This window comes from Tachysurus fulvidraco, chromosome 9 (genome assembly GCF_022655615.1).
Source record: "Tachysurus fulvidraco isolate hzauxx_2018 chromosome 9, HZAU_PFXX_2.0, whole genome shotgun sequence".
Lineage (NCBI taxonomy): Eukaryota > Metazoa > Chordata > Actinopteri > Siluriformes > Bagridae > Tachysurus > Tachysurus fulvidraco.
In genome coordinates this window covers 26,474,854-26,498,387 of record NC_062526.1, presented here as the reverse complement: position 1 = coordinate 26,498,387, position 23,534 = coordinate 26,474,854, and the positions used below count along the sequence as shown (strand labels likewise).

The following is a 23,534-nucleotide window of genomic DNA, read 5'->3' as shown; positions in this document are numbered from 1 at the left end:
CTCTTCTCTGTTCTGTCACCAAGGTGGTGGAATGAACTTCCCCTAGAGGTCCAGACAGCTGAGTCACTGGCTATTTTCAAGCGGCGGTTGAAGACCTACTTATTCGGGAAACACTTCAACTAGCACTTCTTTCCTTATCTTTTACATTTAAAAAAAATAATAAATAAATAAATAAAAAAAAACCTTTGACACTTTTTCATTGTAACCTTGAACAAATGTTTTAAACTCATGGTATCTTAAGTATGTAACCTAGTGAACCAGCATTAATGTATTCAATGTTAGAGATTTAAGCACTTACGTACGTCACTCTGGATAAGGGCATCTGCCAAATGCTGTAAATGTAAATGTAGTCGAAAACATTGCGAGATTTATTTTTGGAAAGTGCAGGAACTACATTTACATAGTTGCTTTAAAGGTTGCATAGCAATGCTGATGCTGGGTAATATCTCTTCACTTTACTAAAAAAAATATAGAATGGATATGGATATATCTTTCAAAAAACATCATTCTGTATGATTTATATGCTGCTTCCCTCATGGAGCCCGGGAAGTCAACATTTGTTGGTATTACTATATTTAATTTGTTTAGACACTTTAATCCCTAACGAACGATTTTTTAATGTTTTTTATTCTTTGTTATTCAAAGTTTTTTGAGCTTTGTTATTTCATTTCTTAATTCAAAAGAGGGAGCAAAAGAAATAACACACTTATAATTAAATTTGTTCCAATATATTGTGTTTTAATCTTATATTAATGTGTTACATAGAAACATACACAAGTAAAAATGTACAGTAGGTTGTTCCAATTAAGCTCATTCCAGCAAGTTCATACTGGTTAACCAGCTACACCAGCCCCATTTTGCTTGATAACACCATGACTATGCTGGCCACAGAGCTATTCCAGCACTATACCAGCACTATACCATCACTGACCAGCATTATACCAGCACTAAACCAGCATGAACCAGTAAAAACCAGCCTGGACCAGCATGCAATTCATGCTGGTTTATGCTGGATTTTTCAGCAGGGATGCTGTTCTCCTTCTGCGATTTCTGGATAAGTGACACTTCTTTTGCCTGCTGAGCCTTGGCCATGCTCCTGGGGGAAACTCGCTCCTACACTGCCACTGCCGGCAGGGGCTGTGGCCCATCTGGGGACAGGGAATCCTACACTGGTTTAGAATGCAGGCATTGGACATGAAAGAACCCCTGGAATCAGTATGAAGCAAGGACTCCAGCACGCAGTCACCCTGGAGCTGGCCAATTGCTGGAAGTCCTTAACCCTCTGGGGTCTGACCATTTTGGGACACTGGCAGAGGTTCTGACATGCTCTTACATTTGGTCTTTTTTCAGTTACTTCAAAAAATATTAATGGCTAATAACACATAACACTGTATTCAGCACAAACTGGGCTACAATATTATGTAAGTAAAATGTATGCACATGTTTGTATTTTTAAGTAAGATAATTGGGTACAGAGATGCGCTGTATATGTTTGTTAACGGGCCATTACCGGACATATTTATGGCTAAACATTAACACATGACATATCACATTTACAGCTCATCGACACCACATCGATACATTTACACCCGAACAGATAGTCACGTAAACAAGACTAGTTGAAGCATAAACACTAGTCAAAATATATTCTAGTGATATTGCTATATAACATATTGTATATTCACATTACATTAATCAGCATACATCTTAATAAGAACTAACATTTTAAGGTAAATAAAAGTTGCCAATTACGAGACATTTCTATAAAGTCGCTCTGAATATCCGCTTGCAAATAGTCTGTATACTGTACTGTATATATAATTTTACATCACACAAGATTTCAACAAATGTAAGTAAAACTTACTCTTCAGAAATTATATCCTCAGCTGGATCAAGTCGCTCTTCAAAATACAAACGTTCGTCATCGGAGTCCTGCTCTTCATCTGAGGAAACGGTGAACTCTTCCTCGCTGTCCAGGAGCATCTGTAGAGCTTCCTCAGCTGTAAAGGATTTCATCTTCCAAGCGAGCAGAAGCCTCAACAGAGTCCATAAGAATAACTGATTAAACAGGTGGAATCAGGTGTGGCTTCTGATTGGTTGGAATGAAAACCTGCACCCACACGGGTCCTTGTGGATAAGACTGGACACCGCTGGTCTAGACTAAACACTCCAGACCTTTACTAAAAACACAAGTTTAGTTTAAGGAGGTGAACATTTATTCATCCATCACTTCAATCATCTATTCCTCTGCCCATTCATTTCATCAGTACACCCGTCTTTATTTAGATATATACTACAGTATATCCATCTATTCATTTGTCTAATCACCCACTGTTTAATCTGTTAATTTATCCATCCATCCATCCATCCATCCATCCATCCATCCATCCATCCATCTGTTTGTGAAACAATTTACCCACCCATAATCAAATTCATTCATCAGTCTACCAATTATCAGTTCATTCATCCGTCCGTCCGTCTGTCCATCCATTTAATAAATAATAATACACTTAACAGGAACAAAGCCGAAGCTATACAGAACTTCAGGGTTAAAGAGTGTGGTGAGTTTCTTGTATTTCTCTCTTTTTCCCAGACACACTGTAAAATCTCTTCACTTTAGTTCCCCATCACCTTTATGAGATGATTGATAGTAATGTGTTTTTGTGGCACCATGAGACATTCTACAGACGTTTTACAGACTTGGAGCTAAAAACAGACATAAACTGGGATGGAATTGTACCTATTGTGTGTGTGTGTGTGTGTGTTTGTGTGTGTGTGTGTGTGTGTGTGTGTGTGTGTGTGTGTGTGTGTGTGTGTGTGTGTGTGTGTGTGTGTGTGCATGTGTGTGTGCATGTGTGTGCGTGCGTGCGTGCCTGTGTGTGCCCGTGTGTGTGTGCCTGTGTGTGTGCGTGCGTGCGTGCGTGTGTGCGTGCGTGCCTGTGTGTGTGTGTGTGTGTGTGTGTGTGTGTGTGTGTGTGTGTGTGTGTGTGTTTTCACCTCTATTTCATCCACAGTAGGCTCAGAGTGATTGCAGTGAAGATTTTCACCAATGACAGATAATGACAGGTTGGAGGAGACGATGTGATCAGATCGAAACCTGTTATCAGAAGCTCTCTATCTCTCTCTGTGTGTGTTTGTGTTTGTGTGTGTGTGTGTGTGTGTGTGTGTGTGTGTGTGTGTGTGTGTGTGTGTGTGTGTGTGTGTCTGGGATAAGAGCACACAGATAGAGTCAAACACTGTAAAAGAGTGTGTAAGATGTATCAGACAAACATCAAGAATTAGTTCAATTAAACATCAGTTTAATTATTAAATAACGAGGAACAAAGAATTAACACTGTTGAACAACGAACTGTCTCACTGTCTCTCTTTCACAACTGTCTCTCTGTCACAACTCCCTCACTGTCTCTCTGTCACAAATGTCTCACTGTCTCTCTGTCATGACTGTCTCCCTGTCACATCTGTCTCACTGTCTCCCTGTCACATCTGTCTCTCTGTCACAACTCCCTCACTGTCTCTCTGTCCTGACTGTCTCACTGTCTCTCTGTCACAAATGTCTCTCTGTCACAACTCCCTCACTGTCTCTCTTTCACAACTGTCTTTCTGTCACAACTCCCTCACTGTCTCTCTGTCACAAATGTCTCACTGTCTCTCTGTCATGACTGTCTCCCTGTCACATCTGTCTCACTGCTTCTCTGTCCTGACTGTCTCACTGTCTCTCTGTCACAACTCCCTCACTGTCTCTCTGTCCTGACTGTCTCACTGTCTCTCTGTCACAACTCCCTCACTGTCTCCCTGTCACATCTGTCTCACTGATTCTCTGTCCTGACTGTCTTGCTGTCTCCCTGTCACAACTCCCTCACTGTCTCTCTGTCCTGACTGTCTCACTGTCTCTCTGTCACAAATGTCTCTCTGTTACAACTCCCTCACTGTCTCTCTGTCACAACTCTCTCACTGTCTCTCTGTCCTGACTGCCTCACTGTCTCTCTGTCACAAATGTCTCTCTGTCACAAGTCCCTCACTGTCTCTCTGTCAAAACTGTCTCTGTCTCTCAGTCTAGTTTATTCTGAGTGCTGTTACTGTAAGGACACATTTATTGCGCTGTATAGGAACACATTTCAGCATAATTCATACACAAAAGGATTTACAAAAAAAATAAATAAAGTTCATAAAATTTGCGAACGAAATTCATAAAAATTCATAAAAAGTGATTTTGTGTAGATTTTGTTGATCAGCTTTTAATTATTGATGAGTTCCTGTGATTTCATTATACACACCAATTTCATGAAGATTTTGGGAAACTCAGTCAAGTCATATTAATGACATAAAAACATCCATGAATTTAAAGAAAGGAAGACTAGTTATTCAATGAAGACATAAGTATTGGCACCCTATAAGAGGAGTTAGTGTGTGTCAGTGGATGCTGCTGTGGCTGAGCTGGTACTGGGAGCTGATCTTCCAGTTTACTAAACCCCTGCTTGTGTTCAGCTCTCTGTGAGCTTTACTATTGTTTTATGGTGAAACTGTTAATGAACATCAGCTGTGCTGTAAATGAACATACATTAACATAGACACTGTGTTCAGACTTGACCTGCACATTATTCTCATCTTGATAAATCTTCTGTTTATTCACTCACGTGATTAAACGTCACCCTGATGGCTAACTGTCACTAATACCCCGTGTTCTCTAAGTGCTTCAGACACTGATACAAAATACCTTCATTTTATTTTATTTTCACCTTCTTTAGCTCATTTTAAACAGGAAATGCAACTCTGTGTAGAATATTTTACATTCATTTATTTAAAAAATATTTTTATTATTTTTCATCTTTGTTTCAACAATGAAAAGCATTTTTAAACACACTGATTGTCTCTTCATTTTGTCCTAAAGGTGTGTGTGTGTGTGTGTGTGTGTGTGTGTGTGTGTGTGTGTGTGTGTGTGTGTGTGTGTGTGTGTGTGTGGGCTGTAAAAAACATTAAGCCTCTTAAAGTCTGAAGCAGTTTGGCTCACTGGCTTTGGACTCAGTGTGGTCGTGCGTGCGTGTGTGTGCATGTGTGTGTGTGTGTGTGTGTGTGTGTGTGTGTGTGTGTGTGTGTGTGTGTGTGTGTGTTTATGATAAAAGTTTCTAAACACATCACTGAGTTTCTCACTCTTTGATTTAAGCTTCTTAGACAAAAATGACTTCTTCATCTAAAACCGGACTTGAGGCGAGTGTGTGTGTGTGTGTGTGTGTGTGTGTGTGTGTGTGTGTGTGTGTGTGTGTGTGTGTGTGTGTTAACTTTGACAAACGTAAACAGAAACAGAAGGTCCAACTGTCAGGGTTAGTAGTTAAAGTTTTTGGATTTGGATGAAGGTATGATGTTAGACATTCATACAGTCATGTGCTTTAAGGGAAGGGTACGATTTTGAGGAGGAGTTAAAAGGCTGAGGATCGATGATTATTTCGACTTATTATACCTTATTTATGTTCTCATCTGTCTTAGCAAGAATCAGAGAGTGTGTGGCCTTCAGCTAAAGATCCGAAAGCATGCGGTGAAGAAAGCTACACTTTTGTTGGTTTTATGTTACTACTGTACTGACTGTGGCAGTGGAAACAGGCACTGAAAACTGAAGGCTCATCTTTTTTTTTTATTACATGGTGCCTGCTGTGTTTTTCTGAATAGTATAATGCTAAAAGTGTTCCACTGAAACCTGGGAGCTGCTTGGAGAATGAAGTAATGTGGAAATGTCCTTAAAGGCATAAGGACTGGTGAACCAGGTCTTCACAACCCTCTTATCCACAAATCTAAAGGCCAGCGGTCATTACTCACAGGGCCATACATAAGACTAAGACTGATTGAAAATGTGGCCTTAGATAAATTAATGGCTTATTTCTACATGCTAGGCATTCATCTTGCCCTGCTGGTGAATGCACTGACCACACTAAAGACATCTTTGTGTCCATTAAACAGGTACTTTAAGGAATAGCCATGCAGCTCGTCAGGCCATTACTCCAGACAGCATGAGGGCACCACTTCATTTCAGAGCAAGTGAACTATGCAACGAGATCCTGAAGCAGCACAAGCATCTCCACATGGATCATGACCTAATGTTATGTTATTTATCTCATTGCTCCTGTAAATAAGACCATAACTGCTTAAAGGCACATCATTTACGTCGTATACGCTCAACAACCACAAATTGCTATATTGAAGCTATTTAAATGAGTTTTTACCTCCAAAAAGTGATCTGTTAGCGGTGTGCAATAATAAATAAAATGCTTAATGTGCAGTTTTTATTTTTTTGCATTCCTTATTATTGGTTGTTTGGTAGAAATCCCAGGCCTCCTTTTAATTATTACACAGGTAAATGATTAAGGGAGTGCTGAATGTTATAAAAGAAAATAATTTGGTGGATAATCTAGCAAGCAGTAATGATGAAATTCAGTATATCCTGCAATCCATACTTCTGATCACTCATCAATGGAGGATTTGCTCCAGGCTCCACATAGGCAGCAGTGGTCCTTTAATCCAAGCTCTCTGACAGGTTTCATCAGCAGACAGTTCTACCTGCATTCAGCTCAAATTCACCTGCTGGTTGACGGAGGACATACGATGTGAAAAGAATAAGTCTATAAGGTCAGACAGGGGAATAAGACCTCAGATTGTGCACCTTAACCTTAGTCAAAAAAAAAAGGGAGTGAGCTGACATCTGTGGTGCTTTCAACATGGACAAAAAGAGAGATGGGTTGGACCCAGAATTTCCAGCGATCTCCAGTCCCACTCTGATCCCTTCAGGGGCCTGTCAATCACTCTTCCTGACATGAGCGGTCACCAAGCTGCTGGGTTTGCTTATGTTTTTTCTGTTGTTCAGATGTGAATGAGAAAAGTGATTTGAGAGGGATTTTAAAATGCTGACAATAATTAGACCAAGAAGTCACACAGTGATTAGACCACTTCCATCGTCCTCATACTCAGATGAGATATGGAGTCTGGCTCTGATTTTTCCACAGAATTAACATGGTTTCAAAATGTTATGCATATGAAGTGCCATATATCCCTGAGGTTCTGCATAGGCTCAGTGCATTCACAATGTGTACAAATGATCATAAAGTCCTGAGGTGAGCTGGTCTCATGGTAAACTGGACCACATCTTGTCTTCCTTTCGGACCGTGAGCAGATACATCCCAAAATAAAAAAGACAACCAAAACTGGTCTGTCTGTGACCCAAGACACTAAAGAATTAAGATGAATTGTTACTCAGATCAAGGGGTAAAGAGTTTAGGGTTCAGGGGTAAATACTAACCTCAGGTTTAGATATTCTGTATTCAGAATTAATACCAAAATTCAAGAGACACAATGGCACTCAGTCAAGCAGTAATGATCTGAATTTTCATCAGAAATGTATTAAAACTTCATTTTAAAGTGTTTTTTGTTGTTGTTCTTGTTTGTTTAACAATACAGATTGTCTGAAACAGTTTTACAGATAACAGTGCCTTAACCCCTAGTGAGCAAACCATGGGGAAAAACTCCAGCAAGAAACTTTCCAGGATCAATCTTAGGAAGAAAGAATATTGAGAGTAAACAAGACATAGCAGGAGAACCTTCTCTCATCTGATGATATACTGATCTGAGTCAGCAGGCTGCATGCTCGCTCTTGCTGTCCATCGAAAGTCGAAGACATCATTGATTACATTAAAGCGAACTCTGAGAATAAGAGTGAAACGGTGTGGAGCTTCTACAGCCATGAGATTGGAGAAAACTTTAAGAAACTATTTAATACTGATGATGACAGAAGCAGACGTATGTGGAAGTTGTGTGTGTTCTATAGAAATATTAAGAACATGTTTCATAAATCAGTTTAATAGAGAATTCTCTAATCATGGTACAAAATAGTACAAAATAGTATCGTCCAGTCATACATGCAGATTATTACTGACAATTGCTGGTTAAATAATAATAATAATAATAATAATAATAATAATAATAATAATAATAATAATAATAATAAAACATACAATAAATATAATAACACATTTTCAAACCTCTCCCGTCCCACTCCCAAAGAAAAAAAAATCCCGTCCCATCCCAATCCCGCAAAAAAAACAACAAAAAAAAAAACGGGAAAATCCCATCCCGTCCCAATCCCAGAAGAATGACTCCCCATTCACTCCCACTTCCGTGCTTTTTTAGGGACATATCAAAGCAACCAGATTATATTTTTATTTATATCAGAAGGTATATTTGTGTATTCCCGGTCCCGCCCACATTTTTCCCTGTCTCGTTCCAGTCATGTGATTTTGTTTCCAATCCCACGGGAATCCCGAAAAAATGTCAGCCTCTAATACAGACCACCAAGTAAAATAAGGCAGCCAGAAAAACAATGTCTTTGCTTAGTGTTATATTTATGAGCTCTCATCTTCCTTACCCTCGTTAAATATAATTACACAGTGATACTCAACTTTACAATCATACACAGATCTTTGAGCAACATATTTTGGATGAATTCAGAATGTTGACCAAAAACTGTTTTATCTGTGCAGATGTCCAGTTTTTAGAAGACCTTCCAGCAGGGTCAGATAGATCCGAGGAAAATATAATTCAATATTCAATTCAAGTTTATTTGTATAGCGCTTTTTACAATAGACATTGTCTCAAAGCATCTTTACAGAACATAAACATAGAGCAGAAAAAGAATTAACAGAATAAAAAATTCAAGATTATTATTAGATATATATAGTTCACATTCTGTATGTATTTATCCCCCTATGAGCAAGTCTGAGGTGACTCAGGCAGCAGTGGCAAGGAAAAACTGCCTTAAATTGGTAAAGGAAGAAACCTTGAGAGGAACCGGACTCAAGGGGGAACCCATCCTCATATGGGTGACACTGGGGGTGTGATTGTAATATACAGTCAGTTTAATGTTGTATTGGTGTAAGGATCATGGACTTCAGATCTCCTTAGTATCACAGAGTCCAACTGGAGATGTCTCAGGATTCTTAGAGTCGGCCTCGGCTCAGTGGACGTCCAAAGGCTTTGTCCCACAGAGGACGTCGGGAGCTGGTATAATGTCTGGATGCCTCGGGATGGGTACAAAGAGAGAAGCAGTGGAAAGGGATTAACATATCTGCTGTTCATAAAAATGTGCAGGTCTGATGTACTGGTGCATGATATTATGGGATGTATTATGTGTACGCCTGACTAAAGAGATGAGTTGAGTTTTTAAAATATAAGGGTTAAGTAATGAGTAATAAAATGGAATGACACAGAAAAAGTACTGAACACGTAAAGAAAGGGAAATGCAAAAAGACATGGAAAGCCAAGACACCAACTGAAATCCATCAGTAATCAGAAAGCAATCCCAATTCCTCTTATCAGTGGAAATTAATATCAGCTGGTTCAGTCCCAACTGACTCTATAAAAAATTGTCTTATTACCAAGGTATCACACAAGAAGCATCTCATGATGGGGAAAAGTAAAGAGATCTCTCAAGACTTTCACAATCTTATTGTTTCAAAACATAAAGATGGCATTGGTTACAGAAGGTTACAGAATTGGTTACAGAATGGGGCCATAATCCGGAAGTGAAAAGAGCTTCATCTCACCATAGACCGCCCATGACCAGGTGATCCTCACAAGATTTCTCACAGAGGTGTGAAAAGAATTATCAGAAGAGTTGTCCAAGTGCCAAGGACCACTCGTGGAGAGCTTCAGAAAGACCTGGAATTAGGAGGTACAATTATTTACCAAAGGAAAAAGTAGTCTGTGAAGTTTGGAGTGGGAACATCATGGTGTGGGGCTGTTTTTCAGGATACGGCACTGGCAAACTAAATGGAAAAATGTACATGCTTGATAAAAGTCTGCTGAAAAGACAACTGTCAGAACCCGGTCGGAGGTGGAATGGAGACAGACCCGTACGCAGGATAGCTTCAAATGCAAGGGGTTTAATACATGAGGAAGACAAACATAAACCACACTACACAGGGAACTAACATTATTATTAATGAAGCCGCGCTGCCTAAGGCAATGCGGCTCACGTATATACAGACAGGGACAATCACACACAATGGGGAACAGGTGTGATGACCGGGAGGAGCAGACGTGGACGGGGCAAACACGTGACCCAAACAAACACAAACGCACATGGCCATAAGTCTGCGCTGATCCCTGACAACAACAATACTAAGAAACCTCTCAATTGGTTCCAGAAAAAGAAAATTAAGCTACTACGTAGAACAGATTTGCCAATAACCGGATTGAATCCAATAGAAAAAGATGGAAATGAATTGGAAATGGAAAGAACTAGAACTCAGAGTTCATAGAAGTGGCCCAAGGAACCTTCAAGATGTAAAGAGTGTTTGTGTGGAAGAATGGGCCAGAATCATACCCGAGTAATACATGTGACTAGTTTCTCCATACAGGAGCCGTGTTTATTCCATTTTATTACACATAACTTAATTTCTGAACTTAATTGTATTGTTGTCTTTGTATCTCTGGATTATTTGGGTTGTTACTGACATCTGGTGAAAATTTCATGTCAACAGAGATTTAGAAATATATTTACTGAGAAAAATGGTGACAGGTTCAATACTTATTTTACCCGCTGAACATAAATAAAACAATGGAAACTTTAGAAAGAATTAGTCGTGATGTTACTTAGTGTATATTCCTCATTGTATATTGGTCTATGACAAATGACTACAGAATATTTTACAGATATTTGTGCTTATACTGGGGGCACGGTGGCTTAGTGGTTAGCACGTTCGCCTCACACCTCCAGGGTCGGGGGTTCGAATCCCGCCTCCGCCTTGTGTGTGTGGAGTTTGCATGTTCTCCCCGTGCCTCGGGGGTTTCCTCTGGGTACTCCGGTTTCCTCCCCCGATCCAAAGACATGCATGGTAGGTTGATTGGCATCTCTGGGAAATTGTCCGTAGTGTGTGTGTGTGTGTGTGTGAGTGAATGAGAGTGTGTGTGTGCCCTGTGATGGGTTGGCACTCTGTCCAGGGTGTATCCTGCCTCGATGCCCGATGACGCCTGAGACGTTCGATAGGCGGTAGAAAATGAATGAATGAATATGCTTATACTTTACTTCTAACACACTTATTACAGTCCATATTACTCCATTACATTATTTTTGGGGACGTACAAATTAAATCATTTTGTCTGATTCATCAGTATTTAAACAGCGTTGAATAAAGTAGCAAATTACCGACTACTGGTCACTTATCTGGTTTCAATCTTTTCAACATGTTACTTGATTAAACTGCAGCTTCAAATGCCATCACTTGGATCCTTTGGATCACATAACCTTACAGTTGATCCATAACAGCGCAGCCAGAACCCAGCGTATAGAGGCTGAGTGAATGTGGTGTGGACTCTGTGGAGGAGCTTCATGGTGTCAGAGGCGCTGTAGAAGGACAGAGTTCCTGCACTGTGATCCACATACACTCCTATTCTGGGGGATGATGGAACTCTGAGATCAGTCTTAATGTTGTTGTGCCGGAAAGACAGGAAAGAAGGAGAACATCTCAGACCCCAGGACTTATTGTTGCCTCCAAACCAGCCGTCATTACCCCGACCTTTCCTGCAGATGTCTTTATATGAGACTGCGATATACACACAATCTTTACTGCTCCACTCCACCTCCCAGTAACAGTGTCCACACACACTCTCCTTACACAACACCTGATTGTAGTCGATAAATCTCTCTGGATGTTCAGAGTACGGCTGATGTTCCCTACTGTCTGTCACCACTTTGTTCTTCTCAGACAGAATGAGGAAACGGTGCGCCGTGTTTGGATCCAGAGTCAGAGAACAGAAATCTAAATCAAATTGTAAACAAAATGGGACCACTTTAGAAAGTAATTACAGAATGTTTATAGTGTACAGTGATAAAGTTAAGAATATAATTCTTATATTCTTGTGTGTGTGTGTGTGTGTGTGTGTGTGTGTGTGTGTGTGTGTGTGTGTGTGTGTGTGTGTGTGTGATAGTGTGTGTGAGTGTGAGTGTGTGCTTGTGAGTGTGTGCTTGTGTGTGTGTGAGTGTGTGCTTGTGTGTGTGTATGTGTGTGTGTTACACATACAATGCAGGAAATCATCTCTACTCTTTGGTTCTGAGGGTAAAATTATCTGAAGTTCTGCAGCTGTGGAGACACAGAAACAAAATGGAGATGGAAAAATCAGGTGCTGTAAAAAAGACTGAAACAATTTAAAGTGACAGAATTTCTGTCTGATATTTAATCAGTGTTTTATTTTAGACAACACATTATCAGGACCATTTCTCTCACCACGTCCAGGGATGTTGATGAATTCCTCCTGGAAGATTTCCACGAGTCTCTTTTTCAGGTCAGAGAGAGATTTCTTCACTCCATCAAATGAGAGATGTTGACTGACAGTGATGCTGGATGTGTCGTCATGTCCAGAAGAGACACGAAGAGACTGGAAACTCTACAGAGAGAAAGAAGAACAACATAGAGAAGGAGAAAGGTGGAGAAATATACACATTGTACATACAGGTGTGTGTGTGTGTGTGTGTGTGTGTGTGTGTGTGTGTGTGTGTTTCAGACAGTGTGTGTTACCTGGAGGAAATGGATGTCATCATGTGTGTGTGAAAGCTTCTCCATCTCAGTGACTCTCCTCTGAAGATCATTAATCTCCTGCTCCAGTTGCTCCAGGAGTCGTTCAGCTCGACTCAGTTCAGCCTTCTCCTGAGCTCTGATCATCTCCGTCACCTCCGAGCACTTTTTCTCCATGAAGCTGATCAGCTCAGTAAAGATCCTCTCATTGTCCTCCACTGCTGTCTGTGCACTGAGCTGTTAGGAGACACACAACACATGAAGGTCCATTTAAAGCTCATCTCTCATTCTCTCTCTTACTGGGACTCTAAATGTCTCCATGTTGTCCATGTTGTGTGTGTTTCTAGGAGCAGCTCTGTCTCTGCTCACTGCTCACCTTTATAGTGTTCACAGCCTGTTTCAGCTCCTGCACCTTCTTCTGCTTCTCCTGGAGTCTCTGCTGGAATTTCAGCTGCTCCTCCTGTAGCTCATTCTGAGGAAAAATAAAACACATTTTGCTGTTTTAATAACAGGCTCGTGCTTGTTAAGGATTGAGCATTTTGTACAGAACAGTTACATGGATTTGTTCTTTTTGTTTGAGCTCAGTTGTGACTCTATTACTACCCCTTGGGTAAATAATTAACCCTGTAACAAAGTTCTCTACCAGAGGTGCGACTTTCTTCCATATGATTAAACTTCTCAGTTAATGATTACATATAAAAGGTGTGTTAGATGGATCAGTAAAAATCACCAAACCAGACCGGTCTCTCTTCTAGAACTGACTAGGCAGCTGATTCTAGATAATATACAGATCATATCACTGCTGAAACAGATTTCCGTTCTCACCTGTTTTTCAGCCCTTTCGGATGCAGCAGGAACAGTGCAATGACCTTTGTGTTTTTCCATCATACACAAACAGCAGATTAAGCTGCGGTCAGTACGGCAGAACGTCTGAAGCACCTCGCTATGCTGAGAGCAGATCTTCTCTTTGAAATTTTTTGTGGCTTCAAGTAGCATGTGATTTTTCCACGAAGGTACTTGATAGTGAGGTTTGAGATGAGTTTCACAAAACGAGGCCACACACATCACACAGGACCTGACGGCTTTGAGTTTTCTCCCGGTGCAGAGATCACACTCAACATCTCCAGGTCCGGTCTGATAAAAAGAAGCAGAAGCAGCTTGGACTTCAGGATATTTCAGTTTCTCCTCCAGCATGTTGTTCGTGTCTAGAACAGGCCTTGGTGTGAAAGTTTCTCCGCATCGAGGACAGCTGCAGACGACGGTGTGATCCCACAAGGCATTAATACACACCTTACAGAAACTGCGACCGCAGGGCAGAGTCACTGGATCCTTCAGGAGATCCAGACAGATTGGACATTTGTACAGGTCCGGAAAAAACTGGTCTACGAAAATACAAGCCTCTGCCATCGTGATGCACCCACACACTGAGAGAGAGAGAGAGAGAGAGAGAGAGAGAGAGAGAGAGAGAGAGAGAGAGAGAGAGAGAGAGAGAGAGAGAGAGAGAGAGAGAGAATGAATTTCCTGCTTCATCCCTCCCTCCCTCTATATTTATCAGTGGGCTGTGTTATACCTGGTCGAGCTCTAAAGACAGGGCGGAAGTGTAGGACTTAAAGGAAGAGTGTGTAAATGAAACACACACATGTATGTGTATGGGGGAAAAAAAATAAACTTTATTGTTCTCTTCAGGATATTATCTTCCTTTTTTTCTGGTCAACCCTTAAACAAACAACACGGACGTATTAAATATGACCCGAAACGGATTTTCAGCTGTGGCTGCTGGATATCTGCTGGACTTTAAATCTTTTATTGATTTCAAAGGTTTATGTGCTCAGTGTTAAAGTGGCATGAAGCTCAATCTAAAGGTGTCAAATGGCCTCGGTCTTGAGTATTTTCACAAGTTAATGTGTCAGTATTTGTGAATGCAAAATTTAAAAAGTTTCTGAAACATGTTTAATACCTAATACGGATTTTTTTATGCGCACTGTTAAAAATACAACACAACAACAATTGTATAAATTGTTGTGAGTAAGTTTGAAAATATTGTAAACATTTATTGGTTGAAATCTATTACATTAGTGTATGTGCTGAAAGGAAGAAATTAGTGTTTAGAACCTGTGTTTGTGCTCCTCCCCTTCCCCACCCTCCCTCACTCCATCTCCTCCTTCATCGTTTTCTTTCTCTTTCTTTTTAGTTTTGTTCTATTTGCAGTCAAGAAAAATGGCTGAGGCGAGTATTTCAGTAGATCATGATCAGTTCATCTGTTCAGTGTGTCTGGATCTCCTGAAGGATCCGGTGACTCTCTCCTGTGGTCACAGTTTCTGTAAGGTGTGTATTAATGACTGCTGGGATCAGGAGGATCAGAAGGACGTCTACAGCTGTCCTCAGTGCAGAGACACTTTCACACCAAGGCCTGTTCTACGCAGAAACAACATGCTGGCTGAAGTGGTGGAGAAACTGAAGAAGACTGAAGTTCAAGCTGCTTCTCCTGATCACTGTTACGCTGGACCTGGAGATGTGGAGTGTGATTTCTGCACCGGGAGAAAACACAAAGCCGTCAAGTCCTGTCAGGTGTGTGTGGCTTCGTTTTGTGAAACTCATCTCAAACCTCACTATCAAATTCATGGATTAAAAAAGCACAAGTTAGTGGAAGCTTCTGGAAATCTACAAGAGAAGATCTGCTCTGAACATGATAAAGTGCTGGAGATCTTCTGTCGTTCTGACCAAAGCTTCATCTGTTATCTGTGTATGACGGATGAACACAGAGGTCATGACACAGTCACAGCTTCAGCAGAAAGAACTGAAAAACGAGTAAGAATTAAATAATTTTTTTTTTCCATTTATGTATTCATCAGAAAAATTTTTAAACCTGTTTTTTTTTTTCGAAAGTAATATAAAATCCTTAATACACTGTTTATCAGCATTAGTCGTAAACCTGTTAAACAAGTAAGAATTCCTGCTGACTGGGTGAGGCAACATAACTGTAGAGAGAGAGAGAGAGAGAGAGAGAGAGAGAGAGAGAGAGAGAGAGAGAGAGAGAGAGAGAGAGAGAGAGAGAGAGAGAGAGATTTGTTTTTTGGTATTTTGCAATTTTTCTACCTGATACTGTCAAAAACCCAAATCATACATCCAGCAGCTTTATATATGTAATTCTAACCCTTAACAAATAAATATTCACAGGAGGAGCAGCTGAAATTCCAGCAGAGACTCCAGGAGAAGCAGAAGAAGGTGCAGGAGCTGAAACAGGCTGTGAACACTATAAAGGTGAGCAGTGAGCAGAGACAGAGCTGCTCCTAGAAACACACACAACATGGACAACATGGAGACATTTAGAGTCCCAGTAAGAGAGAGAATGAGAGATGAGCTTTAAATGGACCTTCATGTGTTGTGTGTCTCCTAACAGCTCAGTACACAGACAGCAGTGGAGGACAATGAGAGGATCTTTACTGAGCTGATCAGCTTCATGGAGAAAAAGCGCTCGGAGGTGACGGAGATGATCAGAGCTCAGGAGAAGGCTGAACTGAGTCGAGCTGAACGACTCCTGGAGCAACTGGAGCAGGAGATTAATGATCTTCAGAGGAGAGTCACTGAGATGGAGAAGCTTTCACACACACATGATGACATCCATTTCCTCCAGGTGAGATTTCTAAAACATTTCCACTTCAAACCTCATCTGATTTTAGATTCTACATAAAAACTTTAAAGTATTTGTAACTTTCATTTATTCTCCTAATTTCATGTCTAATTGCTGTTTGCAGGCTTTAGTCTCTGGTCATTGCTTTCTTCCATACAATAGACCAGATTTTCAGTCTGATCTCTGTGAGGATTCGTCCAGCATCACTTTCAGTCAACATCTCTCATTTCAGAGAGTGAGGAAATCTTTCTCTGATCTGAAAAAGAGACTTGAGGAAATCTGCCATGAGGAATTCATCAACATCCCTGAAGATGGTAAAGAAATGATCCTGCAGGGAGATTTTATTGTTATCTCATGTTTATATAATAAAATTTATTTCTCTGTCATTCACACTGAAAAAAAAATTTTTTAAATCCCACACATAAATACTGTGTTTTTGAAAATAAAATGATGCTTAAACAGTAGACACTAATTCTATCATTTCGTTCTGAAATTTTTTCATCTTTCTTATGGCACCTGATTTTTCCATCTCCATTTTGTTTCTGTGTCTCAACAGCTGCAGGACTTCAGATAATTTTACCCTCAGAACCAAAGAGTAGAGATGATTTTCTGCACTGTATGTGTAACACACGGACTCACACACACACACACACACACACACACACACAGTCACACACACACACGCACACACATTTACACACATTTACGCACGGACACACACACGTACACATGGACTCTCTCACACACACACACACACACGCCATATCAATATATCCTGTGATTGATATCTAACACGTTCACATTTTTCATGTGTTTAGATTTCTGTGATCTGACTCTGGATCCCAACACAGTAAATTATCACCTCATTCTGTCTGAGAAGAATAGAGCGGTGTCGAGCAGTGAGAGAAAGCAGATATACCCTTTTCATCCAGAGAGATTTGACTGCTACAGTCAGGTGTTGTGTAAGGAGACTGTGTGTGGACGCTGTTACTGGGAGGTGGAGTGGAGCAGTCAGGGATGTGTAGAAATATCAGTCTCATATAAAAACATCAGAAGGAAAGGACTGGGTGATAAGTGTGTGTTTGGACTCAATAAACATTCGTGGAGTCTGGAATGTTCTTCTTCTTCTCTCTCTTTCTCTCACAACAACATTAAGACCGAGTTCGGTGTTCCTTCTCCGTCCAGAATAGGAGTGCATGTGGATCACAGTGCAGGAACTCTGTCCTTCTACAGCGTCTCTGACACCATGAAGCTCCTCCACAGAGTCCACACCACATTCACTCAGCCTCTATACGCTGGGTTCTGGCTGCCTTGTTATGGGTCAACTATCAGATTCAAATGATCAAGAATAACATCTTGAGTAACTTTTTTTTTTGGATTTCATATTTTTAATCAATACTATTAAAGCTTCTTTATTTATTGGTGTTCTGCCCTTGACATCAAATGCCTTGCTCGATTCAGCAGTCAGATAATGCCTCCCAAGGACAAACGACACATGGAATCACTTAAGCTTTATTGCTGTCAATAGAATAGCGTAAAACTGCAAGGATATAGAATACAGAATGCTGAGTGTATAATAATGATTAACACATTTACATAAAATAAACAAGACTCTTCACAGTGTACAGTAATCGTCAGTTATATAGGCAATAGGTTGAATGATAAATTTTACCATCTGATATGTAAGCTATAATAACAAGAATGCGTAGAAATTATAATACAACATAGAAATTCTATGCATATGTGTAACTGGTGTAAAAAAGAAACTCATTGATTTAACCTGACGGTTTATTAATGTTTTATATCTTCCTACTTTTTGCAAAAGAATGGTTTAGTGAACTCCACAAAATTAGAATATAACCTTAAAAGTAAGGGGGCATGGTGGCTTTGTGGTGAGCAAATTTGCCTCACACCTCCAGGGTCGGGGTTTGATTCCCGCTTCCGCCTTGTGTGAGCGGAGTTTGCATGTGCTCCCTGTGCCTTGGGGGTTTCGTCCGGGTACTCCGGTTTCCTCCCCCAGTCCAAAGACATGCATGGTAGGTTGACTGGCATCTCTGGAAAATTGTCCGGAGTGAATGAGTGTGTGTGTGTGCCCTGCGATGGGTTGGCACTCTATCCAGGGTGTATCCTGCCTTGATGCCTGAGACAGGCTCCCCGTGACCCGAGAAGTTCAGATAAGTGGTAGAAAATGAGTGAGTGAGTGAGAACTTTAAAAGTAGTGGAACATTTGTTTGGGGAGGAAATGTTATCGGTGGGACACTTCTGTGGAGCTTCCTCTTGTGCATCATGCGGTCGCCTCAGTCCATAGATATCTATGGCCTCAGTCTATCTTGCGTATGAGGCCGATGATGACGCATGTCTTTTTCGCTCCTAACCCTAACCCTCAATATACTCTTCTGGTAATATTTCTTCTCTAATCAGTTAGCATTAAATATACTAGTGTGTGCCAGTAAGGGAGAAGCTGACGGCCTGTATAATAACTGTTTATTTCCTTTTTTTACAGTAAAAAAGTGCTGAATCTCATTAAGTGGTCGTGTGGTCCTTGTGTGTGTGAGAGTGACCAGTCCGGACATGTTACATATGCATAAAAATTATAATACAACATTTACATATGGAAATTGCCTTCAAATCAACTTGAGTTGAAGAATAATAATAGCTATGACTGCAGACCTATCCATCTGGTTGTTGAAACTAGGCTCACATTCATGGTGTCATCATATAAGGACTTGAACAAATGAATCTGCTATATTGCTAATTAGTATTAGAAGAAAAAGGTGCTTGTATGCAGAGAACAGGGTATTCCACATCTGGTATTCCAGGGAATGCAATAACTTCTTACTTCTTATAGTCCGTTCAGAATCTTCCTGAAGCAGGTGTACTACTTTGTTAACAGGTCTCAGAAACAGTTTTGGTCCATCCATTTGGATTGAGGGTCCCTGAGCTGGACTATACATCCTTTGGAAACATTGGGTTGTTGGCATTGCCGTTTCTATCGAAACGGCAAAGTCAAAAGGTTCTGTTTGCACCTTAGATCCCAAAAAAATGTCTGCGAGGCTTTTCACTGTAAGCCTTTGTTGCTTGTACAGGTCAGGCTTGTCCCGAAGGTGGAGCTCAACTAGTACTAGACTTTTGGTTCAGTAATGTAGCAGGTGAATATCTCTGTTGGATTGGTTGATACAGGTATCCATGGTCTGTTGCTTATGATGGCTGTAACTTCCGCTATGAAGGTGGAGAGTACCTTGTGTGTGAGTTTTGAGGATGTACTCTGAAAATGCACAGAATCTTGCGAGCAGTGCCAAACATCCTCTTCCACACACCACCCATGTCTGATGGGGAGGGTTAAATGACCATATGCATCCGTTATCAGACAGAAATTGTTTCACTGCATTTTCATCAGCATTAGAAGGAATCTGCAAACTTTTACCAATGAAATTGGTCCCTGTATCGGAGCAGATCTGTTTCACCGAACCTCGGATCGCTAGAAACCTCCTTAAAGCATTAATGAAGCTGGGGGTATCGAGGAACCCAATTAGTTCTATATATTTTGCTTCCTATTATCCAATAGCCAACAGAACTTATCTGTAAAGAGGCGACCCAGATGATGTGTTTGTGATGATGTGTTTGAAAGTTCCGGGTTAGAAGTACTGCCACATGGTTTCTACCGGCCTCTTTTGTTCAGAACCTAAATCTGCATTGATCAGACAACCTCCAGCCCACTTTAATCTATGAAGGTATGTAGTTTTTGAAGTGTACTAGTTTTGGGAAGTGGTTTGTTCTGTTGAAGGCACTGCACCACCTTGGCATAACTCTCCTGTTATACTGCTTGTGAGAATAATTGTATAAAACAATCTTTTCTGATAATGTTGCAGACTTTCTGTACAGAGCACATTGTTCTTTCTCTCTCTCTCACACACACACACTCCCTCACACCCACACACAGATGCCTTGACCTTAGTTTAACCCCCTCCCCACCATAGCGGGACCCCCTGCTTTGCACGTATCGCACTTGCAACACCGAAAGCAGTTGTAAGAAACATGATACTTTGGCTGGGGGGTTCCTACTTTGTGATAACGGCCAAGGCTGCTTTTGTGGACACTAGCATTAAGCTCTGCACACATATATTCCTGTTTTACTTAATAAACTTCTGAACTTCTCTTTGAAAGACTTTGACTCGTGTGTTTCATTGAGACTTCCCCGAGTACTAGCCAGGAGAACAGAAATCGAGCAGAGGTCGAGAGGCTGAATTTAGTTATCCTGCCCAGGCGGCAGATGAAAGGATGGTTATCCTGCCCAAGCGGCAGATGAGAAGATAGTGATCTTGCCCAAACGGCAGATGAGAATTCCTGCTCCTATGACTTCTTTGCTCTGAAGTAATGTGACAGCACCTAGAGTTTGCAACTGTGCCATCCTTTGCATGCCTGTGAAGTGTTGTTTTGGCTCGGTTTATAAGATTATAAGATTACATTGTGCAACATATATCAGCCTTCTGACAGCTCTGATCAGGCATTCAAAGCTTTTTGAGACTGTTGTGTGCAGTAGCATTACTTGAACCTCTGGATATCGATCATGATCAACGAGTGCAAATGGTTCTCTAGGTAATGTCTCCAGTTTCGGCTGACAAAAAAATGGTGGACCACTGAACCAGATACTGTCCGAAATTCAAATTCAATTAATTTGTATAGCGCTATTATCAATTCCCATTGTCTCAAAGCAGCTTTGTCTCCTGCGGTTTGGTGGGAGTCATTCGTGTGGCCATATCTGCTGGATTGTACTCCGAGTGTACGTAATGCCATTGTCCTGGACTAGTGCTTTTCCGGATTTTCTGTGCACGATTGCTTACATAGACATGGAAACAATATTTCTCGTTATGGACATATCCAAGAACCACTTGACTATCTATGTAGAAACTAATCTCATTGATATGAATAACAACCATTGCAGTGATGGTTTCCATGATGTTCACAGCCAAGACAGTGTGCCTTGGTTGTGGTACTAGACTTGCTTTGCCTGCGATGAACCCTATGTGACAGTTACCATCTGAGTCAATCATTTTGAGATAAGCAACTGTTGCAATTACTCTCTCTGAAGCATCAGAGAAAACACAGAGCTCTTTGAACTTGGCACCTAACAATGAAGTGGGCTCATAGATCCTTGGAATTGAATGTGTTGTACTTCTTGCAAGAAATCATTCCATTCCTCCCACACCTTTTGTCTGCCCACTGGTAAGGGTGCATCCCAGTCAGTAGCCTTAAATGTCAGTTCCTTTAATAATACTTTGCCTTGAAACTTGATAGGAGCCACAAACCCTAGAGGGTCATACAATTTTTTTATTACCGCCAGCAGGCCATGTCTAGGGTAGGGCCTTTAGTCCTTCTGGATGTGGAATTTAAAGCGTTGCATAGGAAGCGAGCTGACACGTAAGTCCTGTTCTTTCAGTGATTTGGTATAAGGCTCAGATGGCAAAGCTCTCATAACTTCCTTGCTGTTTGAGAACAATTTATATAACTTCAGATCAGACCCAGCCAGCATGTCCTGTGTCCTTTTCAGAAGGTTGATTGCCATCTCTGGAGAGGGTAAAGACCTCAGTCCATCATCCATATAAAAGTCTTGCTCCACAAACTGTCTGACATCTTTACTGAATTCCGCTTCTCCTGCACAAGCCGCACGACAAAGACAGTAAATTTCCACTGCCGAAGAGAGACTGTTCCCAAATGTGTGCACTGCAAATATTCATGCAGTATACTTTGACATTGTTACCTGAGGAAATGAAGGTGGTTCCTGTCTGCAGGTCGAACTTTAAAGCAGTGGAACATTTGTTCTATGTCCACCGTGAAGGCAACAGGTTTCTTGCGGAAATGCATTAGGTCTCTGAGGAGGCTGTTGTTGAGGTCAGGATCTGTCAAAAGAACTTTGTTTAGTGACACCCTTTTGTATTGAGTGCTGGAGTCAAAGACCACTCAGGGAGCATATGCCTAGTTGTTTGAGCAATGATTTTCTTTCTTCCATAGGTTTCATCCTGGAAAAGGCAGGTCTATTTGACTGTCTGTTTGGTTTATAGGACTCGTCCTGGTGAGTAATAAGAAAGAAGAAGCTTGACTTCTGAACCATTTGTGCATTTTATTATCATGAAACGACTTACCCAGAACTGGTGATTGTGAGTTCTCATTATCGGCCTGTCCTCATAAGTAAGCCTAAGTGTGTTCTGCTATATTTCCTATAGGTAGCTCTATTAGGCTTGAGTTCCCTCCATTTTCTAGCTCTGCAGCTGTTTCTAAGGTCTCTGCCTTCATTTGTATGGCAGCAGCTCTTTTTTCCAGCCTTAAAGTCTCTAGTGAAGCTACAAGCTGAGCTTGTTGCATTTTCAGTTCATTTTCTGCACTATCTCTGCTTTAGCCACTTCAGCCTCTGCTGTGATCACAGTGCTGAATAAATATGGCAGCTCAAACCTGGATTCACTGTTCATTAACTGTAAACCCTTTTATTCACCGCGTGAATTCTCCTCATTCATTCTGACCAGAGTTTACATCCCACCGCAGGCCAACATGAGTGATGCACTGCAAAACCTGGCAAACAAAATATCACGATTGGAGCAAAATACTCTGGATTATCTTTTTATTTGCCTTGCAGACTTTAACAGAGCAAAACTAACACTTGAACTTCCTAAATACAGACAGAATATTAATTGTCCCACAAGGTAGAAAAGAACATTGGATCATTGTTACACAATTCTTGAGGACGCATATCGCTCTGTACCCGGGGAAACCTTGGGGAACACCGATCACTGCTTGGTCCATCTTATTCCAACATACAGGCACAAACTAAAATCTACTAAGCCTGTAGTCAAAACAGTGAAGAGATGGACCAGTGAGACAAAGCAGGAATTACAAGACGGTTTTGACTGCACTGATTGGAGTATCTTTGAGGCTGGAACCAACAGCCTGGATGAACTGACTGACACTGTGACATCAGTTTTTGTGAAGTCGTGTGTGCCAACCAAAACCTTCTGCAAATTCACTAACAACAAGCCATGGCTCACAGCCAAACTGAAAATACTTTGACATGCCAAGGAAGATGCCTACAGAGGGGAGGACAAAGCTCTGTATAAGCAGGCCAGGAACCTACTGACAAAAGAGGTCAGAATAGCCAAAAGAAGCTACTTTGAAAAGCTGAAAAGCAGGTTTTCAGCTAACATCCCTGCATCAGTGTAGAAAGGCCTGCAAGACATCACAAACTAAAAGAGACACCCCCCACCCATACCCCTCTCTCCCCTGTGAGAGATCTCCCCTGTGGCTGATGACCACAACACCTTCTAATGCAGGTTTGAGAACAATATCTTTACACCTTCCATCCA

General features: G+C 41.0%; 2 protein-coding genes across 2 annotated transcripts; one reads left to right on the top strand and one right to left on the bottom strand.

Annotated features, from left to right (window-relative positions):
* Positions 1–10,923: 10,923 nt before the first annotated feature.
* LOC113660565 (tripartite motif-containing protein 16-like) lies at positions 10,924–14,214 on the bottom strand. Its single transcript, XM_027174143.2, has 6 exons — positions 13,377–14,214; positions 12,928–13,023; positions 12,555–12,788; positions 12,264–12,423; positions 12,060–12,119; positions 10,924–11,798 (listed from the first exon to the last, which is right to left on the bottom strand). Exons 1-6 carry the CDS (start codon positions 14,079–14,081, stop codon positions 11,248–11,250), a joined length of 1,806 nt encoding a protein of 601 aa, XP_027029944.2. The 5' UTR covers positions 14,082–14,214; the 3' UTR covers positions 10,924–11,247.
* A 181-nt stretch (positions 14,215–14,395) lies between these two features.
* Positions 14,396–17,601, top strand: LOC113660566 (tripartite motif-containing protein 16-like). Its single transcript, XM_047818414.1, has 6 exons — positions 14,396–15,359; positions 15,729–15,812; positions 15,952–16,185; positions 16,307–16,496; positions 16,739–16,798; positions 17,001–17,601. The coding sequence occupies exons 1-6, from the start codon at positions 14,769–14,771 to the stop codon at positions 17,522–17,524; spliced, it is 1,683 nt and encodes a 560-aa protein (XP_047674370.1). The 5' UTR covers positions 14,396–14,768; the 3' UTR covers positions 17,525–17,601.
* Positions 17,602–23,534: the final 5,933 nt, after the last annotated feature.

Coding starts and splice junctions, on each gene's coding strand:
- LOC113660565 (XM_027174143.2), bottom strand. CDS start 14,081: ATGAAGCAGGAAATTCATTCTCTCTCTCTCTCTCTCTCTCTCTCTCTC. Junction 13,024..13,376: donor CCGAAAGGGCTGAAAAACAG/GTGAGAACGGAA, acceptor ATTTTTCCTCAG/AATGAGCTACAGGAGGAGCA. Junction 11,799..12,059: donor TAGAGATGATTTCCTGCATT/GTATGTGTAACA, acceptor AATTTGATTTAG/ATTTCTGTTCTCTGACTCTG.
- LOC113660566 (XM_047818414.1), top strand. CDS start 14,769: ATGGCTGAGGCGAGTATTTCAGTAGATCATGATCAGTTCATCTGTTCA. Junction 15,360..15,728: donor CAGAAAGAACTGAAAAACGA/GTAAGAATTAAA, acceptor AAATATTCACAG/GAGGAGCAGCTGAAATTCCA. Junction 16,799..17,000: donor TAGAGATGATTTTCTGCACT/GTATGTGTAACA, acceptor TCATGTGTTTAG/ATTTCTGTGATCTGACTCTG.